We start from the raw sequence: 12,367 nt of genomic DNA, 5'->3' as shown, positions 1-12,367 counted from the left end.
GGTCTAGTTGGTTGGCTTGTTTGCTTTGAGCTAGGGTGGCTTAGCCACAAAGGCCTGGTCCTCTACCATTCCAGCACAGTGAGGTTCTATTCAAAGTGAGTACATACAATAGTACCATCTTTGTGCACAGGAGATATTACAGTATGCATAAAAATGCTATCTCTGAGACAACGCCGAAGACATGTTCGCTTGGATCCCTACCCTCCAGCAGTACTTTTTCCCAGAATTGCAGCTGCTGGTCTACTAGACATCTGGAAGGTAAATGGAGTCTTGCTGTCCAAGTAGACAGGACTTCTTTCTGAGGAGCTCTGTCCTGACACACAGCCTTCAGAAAGCAGCAGGGGTCTATTGCAGTGCACAGTACTTAGATACAGGACAAAGAAATAATTCTTTGAGCTCGTTTTAAAATCAGCAAACTGATAACTCTTTTTTTCCTTAGGAGGGACTCATTTTAATCACCCGTATTAATATTTTACTATAAGTTTGCTACCATTATTCTAACTCAAGGAAAAAAAAATCGCTGAGCTAAAACTGTCTCTCAATCCAAAAAGAAAGAAGCAAAGCCTGTGAAAGAACTGCCATTAAGAGACACAGCAGCATGACTGGCCCTTCCACGTGAAACTCCGACCCGAGAGCAGACTTACTGTTTCCTTCAGGAGCCTGTCTTGCAGCATTTTCATATTTTCTTTCATTGAACACATCTGTAAATGCAAAATTCATCTATGAAATTTACTGTAAAATCTTCACAGCAAAGAGGTATTAAGAGAGATACATAAAAATGTAGAAGCTGGTACCTCAGATCTAAAAACAGTGTCCTCGTAATCAGTGTTGTAGAAGACATTTTTTTCCAGTGACGCTTTCAAAAGGTGAAGCCTAACAAAAGGAGTTACCTTTGTAGTTATCATTTTAAATTGCTGTAATATGATTAGACTTTTAGAGTGTTTAAAAATTAAAAACGTATACAGATTCCAGTCATTAAGAATATCACACTAACCTCTGCTGTTCACTTTTTTGATAGGCAGTGAACTTCTGAAATGTCTTCTCCCAGAAATCCTAAATTATAAAATACAAAAATTAAAACTTGCAGAATTCCTATACTCCTAATTTAAATAAACAATGTGGCTATATGCTAAGCATATTCTAGATGTCACTCTTTCAGGGTTTTCCCCTTACTGAGTTTCAGTCTGTAAGTGATATGTGTGTATATACATATATATATGAAATCTAAAACAATTTTCTAAAGAATAAAATTAACAGAAGTTTTCCTGGGTGTAGCTCTTTTAAGAAATTTTTTTAAAGCACAAACCACAAATTCCTTCTCCAAATCTTTTAAAGACTGTGAATCTTTTTCATAATTCTCCAGCTCCTCTATGATGATGAATTGGAACTTTTCAAGTTTGTTGATCCTATTAAAGAAACAAAATGAGATTATTTTTGTAAACTGTAGCATTCAGAAGATTTCAAAGGGTTTTTTTTTTATTACAGACCTATACTCCTGAATCTGTTGGTTCATTGTATTCAGATGTTGTTGAGCTGTTTTCCAAGACTGCTTAGTAAAGTAATCCATAATTTTTTGGCGGACCTGAAAAACACTAAGCTGTAACTGAAAACTCTTTACAAAATAATCTAACCAAGACTATGTTAAGAACAAAGCCTTTACCATGCAAATGACTCAGAACTCAGAAAAGCGACAAATGGAAAACTTGGGGATTTAAACTAAAATGTTAATAAGTTCAATCAGAGCAGGATCCAGTTCCATCAAGGAGGTTTTGACTTGGTAAAGACACCACAGTCTAATTATTTACAAATATGCTAGTGATTATCATTCTCTTTAGGAACGGAGCCTCAAAGTCAGAATCATTACCATCTTCCAAGAAAACCCATTTGCTAGATCTAGCCAGGTGCAGAACACGATACAGAAATCAGGGCTCCTCTGTTTAGACTAGGTTGGCCTTTGATAATTAAAATCAAAATAAAACATGAGAGATTCCTAACTCTGGGAAACAAACAAGGGGTAGTGGAAGGGGAGGTGGGCCCAGGGGATGGGGTGTTGGGCACCGAGGGGGGCACTTGACAGGATGAGCACTGGGTGTTATATGTTGGCAAATCAAACCACAATAAATTACATATATATATATATATATATATATGAAATCAAAATATACAGAATTTTAATTTCAGAGAGAAGCAAAGGAGGAAATGGGGCTGATGATAAAAGACGTATTTCTGCACAGTTTACCAGGAGGCAAAGAACTCTTATAAACACAGCTGTGTGGGAAAAAGAGGCAGGTGGAGAAAACAATACCTAAAAATTTCCTACACAGTATTTTTGCAAACATCACTTCACTCGAACCTCAGCAGCTAAGGCTATGTAAGCGTACAGACCTGGTAACACAGAATGAGGGGGTTTCATGTTTTATACAGCACCCTAACAGTCCCCATTCCATGCAACAAAAACATGAGGCATGAAAAGAAAATTGTTCAGGGTAAAAAAGAAAAATCACACCAAGAGTCCAAATAATAAAAAAATTGAAAAGGGAAATGAGAGAAAGAATCCAGGAGAAGAAAGTATATGGATAATACACAGATTTTAGAAGAGAAACCTGGAGTCACCCCACTTGTCACCAGTCCACAAAGACAAGGGAATTAGTAAATGGATGTTTTGTGGCCACACGATCAAACCAGCTGAGAGTCTAGTAGAAAGCTGGTATCTCATCATATGATTGGGTATAAATCATATTTTTTTTTAATTTTATTCATGAGAGACACAGAGAGAGGCAGAGACACAGGCAGAGGGAGAAGCAGGCTCCCTGCAGGGGAGCAGAACTCAATCCCAGGACCCGAGGATCAAACCCTGAGCTGAAGGCAGATGCTCAACCACTGAACCACCCAGGCCTCCCAGGTATAAATCATAATTTAAAGAATGGTAACTCACATGAAATTTCCTCCTAAATTCTGCGTTGAGGCTCTCGCACATCACCTCTGAGAGCTCATTTTCCCAGCTTTCCCCATGGATAGAAAAGTCATTTGTTGACAATGGAGATATACTTCCAGACACTAAAAAATGAAGACAATCGGGTAAAGTTAAAATATGTATTAATACAAATTTACCCTTACTGGTCATGAAGCTGAGAACAAATCTTATTTTCAGATTCTATGTGTGATCTAAGAATTACGATATTAAAGGTATACCCTCCTATTTTTCAATTTAAAAATATTTTGATTTCTAAAAAGTCATTTTGGCAATGGCAATATCAAGATGGAAGTTTCTGGACTGTTCATTTTTTAACTATTTCCATGCTAATAACCAAATATTTAGTGACTGATCAGTAAATTCATATTCTAGGAAAGCTTATACGTGGTAATAATAAAATCTTAAAGGAGATTTAGGAATGCAAACAGATCCTTACTACCATATTCTTCACATAAAGTGAACTTTGTGATACAGCAGCATCCTTATTAGACTTCTCTGGAGTTCTCTTTACAAAGGAGATTTTTTTGTGGGTCATTCAAGATCTAAGAAGTCACCTTCCACCATAATTGCATTTTGACACAGGCATTTGATCTACCTACCTTCGTAAGCGTGATGAACGCTATCTTCATTTTTAGATCGTTTTTTGGGAATCAAGCATACTCTCCCTTCCTCCTCCTTTTCCAATTCTACTTCATCAGCACTACTTAGATTATCTTCCACGTACATTCGTTTGCAACTAATATGCTGTATGGAGTCTTAAGAACAGTTAAAAAATAGTGCTACAATCTTGATTAAAAATACCTAATAATTTTCTTGCTTTTATTAAAGGCTTTCAGTTATTTATTTGTATTTAGGCAACTGCGCATTAAGTTCTATCTAGTTTATTTTCAGCTTGACATTAAGTTGAATACATGGTAGGACTTAAAATATAATTCCTTTAGATAACATTTCACAGTAGTATTTCTGTAATATGGTTTTTAAAGCAGTTCTGTGACTACAAACCTGACACATGAGTAGAGTCACAAGGCATGTCACACCATATTTGCTCTCTTCCTTCACTAGACATGGATACTGGAGATGTAGAACGATTTCCCTAAAATAGATATTAGAAATTGGAAACAAATTCTGTTAACAGTCTTGGCTTCACCTTTGACCATCTTTCTCAAACTGTAAAGCAAGTGACCTGCAAATGCTGTCCTTTCCTTTATCAGATGGTTTTGTTTATATCCCTTCCCTGCATCTCTAACATGACATTCTTATATTCACCTCAATCCTATATGATAGCAATAGTTTTCAGCTGGCTTTTTCAACTACTCCCGCTTTTCAATCCTTCCTCATTAGGATTTTGATTTGGGTCGGGAAACAGGAAGCCATACAAAATAGAAATCTAAACTCTTCTTTCAATCTCCATTTCAGCCACATCTTTTTCATCTAACTTGGTGTTTTCCTGCTTCAGTATACAGGTTTCTCCATTCCAGTCAAAGGAATCATTTTCCTATTCCATAAAAATGCATGCCTGCCCCAGGTTCCTCCCTTTACTTATTAGGTGGGTCAATAGATACAGACCAAGCAGCGAAGGAACAGCAACCTATCTACTAAGGTGGAGGTTAAATCCTAGCCTTCCCTAAGCTGTAAAATTTTGCCTTACTGTTCTGTGTCTTACAGGATATTACAATATTTTTGATGATGGACTGATGGACTACTATAGTGGCACAAAGCTCAACCAAATTTCTATGTATTCAGGAAACCAGAAAGTCCCTTAGAACTATGTAAGTCAGTGGTTCAGCAGCTGTATCTATTTAAGACTTACAACTTCTCATTTAAAAAATGTCAACTTTCTTCCATGATCACAACATCCTGCACTTTAAACATCAGATTTTCAATTAACAACAGTTAACAAATATTAAAATATTATTACTAGAGCCTAGTAATCTGATTCTTATAAGGACTATCTTAGTTTAAGTTGGTTAGTTGTACTACCCTTTTAGCCTCTAATGCTTTGTCCAAGATTTTCATTGTTTGCAAGTTCAATTTCCATCAACTGTTTTTTCTGAACTATAAGTACTTACATCTGAGTAGCTGTTCCAATTGTGTTTCTTATGTAAACACCACAGAATTTATATTTTTTCTATTCATAACAGTATTACTAATTGGGAGTATGAATGAACAAGACATATGCAAACCCAAAGGAAATTAGAAAATCACTTAAAGCCAAAAACACAGTATGAAACCAAAACTTGGGATGCCTGGGTGGCTCAGCGGTTGAGCACATCTGCCTTCAACTCAGGGTGTGATCCCAGTCCAGGGATCCAGGCCCACATCAGGCTCCCAAGAGGGAGCCTGCTTCTCCCTCTGCCTATGTCTCTGCCTCTCCCTTTCTGTGTCTCTCATGAATAAATACATAAAAAACTTTAAAATAAAAAAAGAAACCAAAACATATGTGTGTGTGTTTTTTTTTTAAAGATTTTATTTATTCATGAGAAACACACAGAGAGAGCAAAGACACAGGCAGAGGGGGAAGCAGTCTCCCTTTATGTGGGACTCGATCCCAGGACCCTAGCTAGGATCATGACTTAAGCCAAAGGCAGAGACTCAACCAATGAGCCCCCAAAACTAATGTTTTGAGAGAATATTTCATTTGCTGCTAAAATTTGTCACCCATTCACAATTTAATGGAAAAAGGTCCTTAGACAACTAAAACGTTAATTTGATAAAAGTATCCACCAGAAACTACAAATAAGCATGCCTGCTGGTACAGTATCTAGTTAACACTGCCCCCGAGGTCACTGTCATCTTAACAATAAAAAACTTAAGTATAAGGACTGGAATGGAAAATACAAAAACTATCATGAGTAACTGCCTATATCCAAAATCCAAGAGGACCTATGGCAGGGAATTATGACAGAATGAGTCAAGGTAGTTGGAGATATAAAAATCAACAATGTTTCTATACAAAAGCAAAAAATTAAAAATCCAGAAAATATAGTTTTTTTTAATACAGTAAAAAGAAAATCCATAAAATGTAGGAACTAATCTAATTTTCTTTGTGGAAGATTTGGCATAATTTTGTTGTAAATAATACCAAAATGTAGAGAGAAAAATATATGGATGAAAAAGCTCAGTATCAATATTGGGAAATGGAAATTCTTCCCTTAGACAAACTCCAAAATTTATGTGGATGAGTAGAGGGTCAAGAGCATGTACAAGACAAGTGTGGAGTGGTGAAGTACCCTGGTAGCATCAGGCTCCACTGATAAAAGTGAAGTGGCCTCAGCACACAGAGAAAGCCCGCCTTACAGCTGGCCCCCTAGTTGTCTGGGCTGTGCCCAAATGATCATTGCAAACGATGGAGACCGGAGAGGACCTCATGCACTAATTCACTATACACATGGCAAAGAGAAAGCCTAGAAAGATTGAAAAGCTAAAGGTTGAATTTTTACCAGAAAGGAATAGGACAGTAGCTGAGGGATTTCTTGAACACAAAGACTGGTAAATTTCATGATACCATTTTTTGTCCTATGGAAGTTTTTTATTTAAATGAAAAGATACATACTGGAAAAAGAATGTTTGCATTGTACATAAACAATACAGAATTAATATCTAGAATATTTTAAGAACTACAAATTAATAAGAAAAAGCCAATGATGCAATTATCACAAACTAGCCAAAAAACATGAATACTAATGCTGTTAATCAATAAAATGCACATTAAAGTTACTATACTCATCAAATTGACACAAAGAGAACCATATAGTAACATACAGTTAAAACTGTAGAGAAATGGACACCATCACATAGCAGTGTTGGAGACTATAGCAAATTTCTGATATCTAAGAGTCAACAGTAAATGGGAAACAGCCAATAAGTATATAACAATTAAAACTCCAACTAGACTAATAACATAAAGTAGGTACATAAAGTAGGTAGGAGATTTTCTAGGTTTTGAGATTTGCAAGATAGGATACTGAAAGGATAAAGGATTCAGGGAAACCAAGGATGGTAGAGCAATTCTGACAAAGGACAGTGGGATTATGATCCAGTGGGAAACTGGTGTTCAAACTATGGTCTCTAGAAACTGAGAATCTTGCAAAGGTGCTTTGGGGGTTATTAGGGAGACAGGCTGAGTAGGTTAGGGTGCAGACCTCCTTTCTGCTTTAAATAGTGTAGTCCATTTTTATCTGTTTGGCACATTGGTGCTTTCATGAGAGATTTTGTTAGGAAAATATGCTCTCTAAAAACTACTGGTTAAACAGAATAAAGGGAATAAAATCCTGTAGGAATAAAAACATTCGGTTCAAAGTGCTAGGACAGAAGTTTGGTTTTATCAGATGTTTTTAGGTGGACTGAACTCTCATTGATTCCATTTCTGTATACAGAGGTTAGCACGTATCAAGAGAATAATATATTTGGGTATTTGCCAGGTATCAGATATTAATGCTTACACAATCAGACTAATTTTTCACAGCCCCACTGTGCAGATGAGAAAACTAAGGTGCAGAGGGATTCATTAATTTATAAAATGTTACATAGTTAGCAAATAGTGGAGTCAGGATTTAAATCCAATTCTGACTCAAAACTCTTTCTGCTATGCCCAGTTATAGTGAACTATATGATCCTGGTAGTCAGTTCTGTAACATTACTTCTTTAAGATCATCCAAATTAATACATCTATATAACCCAAGCCAAAAAAAAAGGGAAGTGGAGGTGGTATGGGGTTTATGAACTGGTACCAAAGTATCCACAACTTATACTATTCCTTGTAGGCATAACAGTTTTAGCTACCCTCCCTCACTTTGACCATAATTGATTCCTATCTTTAATGTCTTTTTACAACCCTTCAGAACATACCTACATATAAGAAGAAATAGTACATTTGATAATATACAAAAGAGTAAGAATAAATAATTTTTCAGGTACCATAAAATTTGTTCATTTTAGTATTCATTCATGAACTATGTGGTTTGGATGTACAGACAAGTAAGCAGTGCCTCTGTAGAAGTGATCATTCCTATTGCAATAGTGCTAACAGCACTCAATACTTCCCACAACACCACATTCTTACTCCTGTACAGCTACTTACTAGTCTAGAAGTTTCAGAGGCTTTTTACATCTCAGTAGGTTATTCTTCTCCCACAGACCAAACCCCAGAACTCTATATTAAGTGGATAAGCAATATATATTTGATTAAGTTTAAAGGCAAATAATTTACCCTCTTCTGGTATATCTGAAAAAGGAAAAAAAAATCATGTATATTCTTACCAACAAGAAGGACTGTGGAATTAGTGAGCAACTTTCTCTTACACATAATTTTTTGTCACTGTTTGTAGGTGACTTTATTGGACCTCCAACTTCATATTTACTGTTTAAGGATTCAGGTGATGAGGTTTTCAGAGAAGGTGATAGGGATTTTGTCACACCATCAAAATCTTGAGTAAAATCCCTTTCTCTTATTTTCTCTGTACCTGTATTGCCTCACAGAACACAAAAAACAGATGGCAGGTATTGTCACTGGTGTCCACTTCAGAAATAGTACAATTATATTCTAAGAATATAATGATTAATCAAATCCTCAAATATTATCTATACTTAAAAAGATAAATGTTCAATAAATCAAGACCAAACTATATTTAATTTGTAAGACTCTGAAAAATATTATGGCTCATTTAAAAATGTAATTACAAGAAATTTCAAAAGTTCAAACAAAATTATCTATAGTATGAGCTGCTCTGTAATGATCAACCTAATCTTGAGTATTTTGACATCTTAGCCAATACTGTCACATAGTAAAGATAAAGAATTTTCTGGTTGGAGATAGCTTGGGAAATCATCTTATTTAAATCCTTCATATATAGACAAGGAAATTTATGGCCAAAATAAGCCTTAGTGTAAATGATTCTCAGTTTTCAGATCAAATCAGGGCATATGCATCTGTCTGTTAGTATGTGGTTATCTGAGATGACAATGGTCTATGCTCTATGAAAATATTCTAGAAAAGAATGAATCAGCTACTTTGGAGAAAGTATATGTTAACTTATTTAACTGAATTTTAACCGAAAAGATGGATACTTGGAAATGCTTTAAAATATCCTTAAAAGGAACTAAAAAAAAGTACAAACTTATAGTTTCCAAACTAGAAAAGTGTGTGATGTATATCTGTGTATACACCAGTACTCCAAAGAATATGAATTTTTGTCAGTTATTTTTAAATAAAAGCAAAACCTCAAATCACAAAAGATAATCCACTATGGGTCCACAGAATGGCCATGATATTTCTTGGGGACTTTAGTCAATGAAATGTATAAAAAAAGAAGTAGAAATGCTCATCATTATTTTCATGTTATTAAATATATCTGGGGATTAAGAACCTAAAAGTTTATTCAGTTTTCACATTATAATTTGTAAATATACATTAAATACTTTCCATATTGAAGCATTTGGTCTTTAACTCCCTACCATTAAAGACCTGTCATAGGGACACTGTTGTCTACTTTGCAAAGACCACGTTACTAACATTTACTAGTTCAAAAAATGAAGTTTTGAGTACCCATAATTTTGAAGGGCATATTTGTTAATCTTCAAACTGTATTTTCACAGAATTATAGTTATAACAGAAATTTATTGAATATTTTATAAGAAAAAAATGATACTGACATCTCATTACTTCTATAGAGGATGGGCTCCCACATAAAGATATAGGAGATAAGCCAAGGCTATTATCTCTTATAGCATCTTTTGGTAGAGATGATGGTATATCCTTTTGTTTTTCGGCAGAGACGGTGTTCTGTTGTTTCTTTGGAAGCTTCATGGTTTTGCTTCTGGAATGGATATTCTCCTCCTAAATGTATTGATAACTTTCAAATTATACTTAAGAGCAAAGAATTTATACTTGAACATATAAAACAAATTATGCTGTAATAGTAAATATCTTCTACTATTTACAGGCACAACAGGGGGCTCAATACAAGTAGCGGAGGATTTTCTAATATACTAGAAGGCATATGACAAATCCACAGAAAAATACAGTACATGGATTATAATATTATAAGAAATACAAACAAAATGCTGTAAGAAGATTATATCCAGTTTAGAAAAACCAGAAAAAGTTCCTGGATTGCATGGTACTTGTCATGCTTGGGAGCTGTTAAAGGACGTGGTGAGGGATATACTAAGGCCACGAGAGACCCCTACCAGCACAGGGAGTGGAGAAGCAAGGGTCTTGTTTGTACGTGTGCTGCCGAAGCAAGCACGTCACAGGTTCTGTTTGGGAGTCATGGGTTATTCTGTTTGTTTTACCAGGGAAGAGAAGAAATGAGCTTGCAAAGGTATTCTGATACACTATTTCACTATATGGAGATTTTCAGGGTTTTTCTTTGAAGTTAGATAAGAGGAAAGGTGGCTTGGGAAGACTCAGCTGGCTATGTGCATAGTAAATTAAGAAGTGATAGAAAATCCGGAGATAAGTTATAAAGTCCTTAAAGTCTTCCAAGTAAAGGTTAACAAGGTTAGAAACAAGGGAAGATGGAAGCTTAATGATGTGAAATCAGAACAGAGTAATGGCCAGAGACCTACCTTTAGTGCCAGACTCTCTGGGTTCAAACCTTTGTTTTACCAAAACCTCCTACCTGTGTGACCTTGGGCAAGTTCCTTTATCTCTTTGAGCCTCAATTTCTCATTTGTAAAATGAGATGTCAATAATAATACGAGTCACCTATGGTACTTAAGAGATTTTAAGAAGTTAAAGTACTTAGCATAGCACCTGGCATATTGTAAGCACTGGGTTTTTTGTGTTATTGTTTTGCTTTTTACTTTGTTAAAAAAGAAATCTTTCTAGCACAGATGGCTAGAGAATACATCTGTAATATTCCCAGAGAGAAGCCAGGGATGGACACAGGTGGGCAATATATGGGAAGAATCTCAGGTCCATTCAAGAGAAAGATTCACAGCTTCCCAACAGTCTGCACTTTTTTGGAGTATGATTTTGAAAAAAAAAAAGGAATTTTTCTAATTCAAAGATATGATATTCAGGTTATCATTTTCCTAGAGCCAAACATCTGTTTTGTAACACTAATGCCAATTTATCACACATTTTGCCGCATTGTCTAAAGATCAACTTTTAACCGATAAAGTTTCTCTGGCAGAATGTTAAACCTTAAATTGTGACAAATATGACATTTTTGCAAAAAATACATTCTATATTTAATATTCTCACAGGCTTTTCAGAAATTTTTAGTCTGAATTGTATCTATTTACCTTTACTAGCAATTTCTCTTTAAACGAAAGTGAAAATTCTTGTTCATTCTCTGATTCTGAATTTGAGAGATCTTTATAATTTTTTTTGGTTTTTGTCGCTCTTCGTGGAAGTCTGATTCTCCCATCTGGAACTGTCTCCTCTACCTTTTTGGTGATGTTTTTGTTGGGTGTCTTTAGGAGAAAAATTTCTAAATTATTAGATCAACATTTGAGATATAAGAAATACAAACTATTTGCTATAAAATTGGCACTATGACAAGATATACATAAAATATTTGTAGAAATAAAAAGATTCCTGATTAATATTTTTCAAAGACTGGATTTTATCTTTCTGTCCTTATATCTTCTCTATCACCTTTTTCTATCCCTGTCATTAAAGGTCTGAGAGGCCTGGTATATATTACTTAACGCATGTAAAAAACAGGAAAAAAAAGAGAAGCAGAGATATCAAAAGTTCCTAGAACTACAGAAGAAAACAGGCCAACATGATCCAAAAAGGGAAAGGTAGGAGGATGCATGCAAAGGCTAGAATAATTATGGAAAAACAAGTAACCATAAGGATAAAATTATGAGATGAAAAATGAATTTTTTTACATGACAGAAGAAAAATAATTTTAAAGGGGTGTTTGAACACAAACTTCTTGGCTTTACCATTTTAGATTTTGGTTGTCCCCTTTCCAAAGATGGTCCTGCAATTCAAGAAAATAAAATTTTCAAATAGATAAGAACTGGCATTAAAGTTTTTTAGAATATTTTTGCATAGAAGTTAAAATTATGGGCAGCCCGGGTGGCTCAGCAGTTTAGTGCCGCCTTCCGCCCAGGGCCTGATCCTGGAGACCCGGGATTGAGTCCCATGTCAGGCTCCCTGCATGGAGCCTGCTTCTCCCCCTGCCTGTGTCTCTGCCTCTCTCTCTCTCTCTCTCTCTCTCTCTCTCTCTCTCTCTCTCTGTGTCTCTCATGAATAAATAAATAAAATCTTAAAAAAAAAGTTAAAATCATAACACCAAGAATAAATACATCTTTAAACTCATTCAATAATTTAAATCTCAAGATGATTTGAGGCTAAATTGACACTGATAATTTTATAGTGCTTGGTAGGATACAAATTGCCAATTTCCTTTCACCTTCTTTACATCCTAAAAC

At 35.3% G+C, this 12,367-nt stretch overlaps 1 protein-coding gene across 1 annotated transcript in view; it reads right to left on the bottom strand.

Moving 5' to 3' along the window:
* SYCP2 (synaptonemal complex protein 2) overlaps nucleotides 1–12,367 on the bottom strand; it is a 70,670-nt gene that overhangs the window by 1,058 nt on the left and 57,245 nt on the right. The window contains 16 exon segments of the mRNA XM_041733249.1: nucleotides 645–701; nucleotides 795–873; nucleotides 995–1,053; nucleotides 1,307–1,406; nucleotides 1,488–1,582; nucleotides 2,936–3,057; nucleotides 3,574–3,729; nucleotides 3,977–4,069; nucleotides 4,964–5,021; nucleotides 5,023–5,065; nucleotides 5,067–5,120; nucleotides 6,272–6,294; nucleotides 8,234–8,436; nucleotides 9,626–9,809; nucleotides 11,225–11,395; nucleotides 11,876–11,913. Coding sequence (XP_041589183.1) covers nucleotides 645–701; nucleotides 795–873; nucleotides 995–1,053; nucleotides 1,307–1,406; nucleotides 1,488–1,582; nucleotides 2,936–3,057; nucleotides 3,574–3,729; nucleotides 3,977–4,069; nucleotides 4,964–5,021; nucleotides 5,023–5,065; nucleotides 5,067–5,120; nucleotides 6,272–6,294; nucleotides 8,234–8,436; nucleotides 9,626–9,809; nucleotides 11,225–11,395; nucleotides 11,876–11,913 — 1,535 coding nt within the window.

Source organism: Vulpes lagopus, chromosome 18 (assembly GCF_018345385.1).
Source record: "Vulpes lagopus strain Blue_001 chromosome 18, ASM1834538v1, whole genome shotgun sequence".
NCBI classification, from domain to species: Eukaryota; Metazoa; Chordata; class Mammalia; order Carnivora; family Canidae; genus Vulpes; species Vulpes lagopus.
This window is presented reverse-complemented; position numbering and strand designations above follow the sequence as displayed.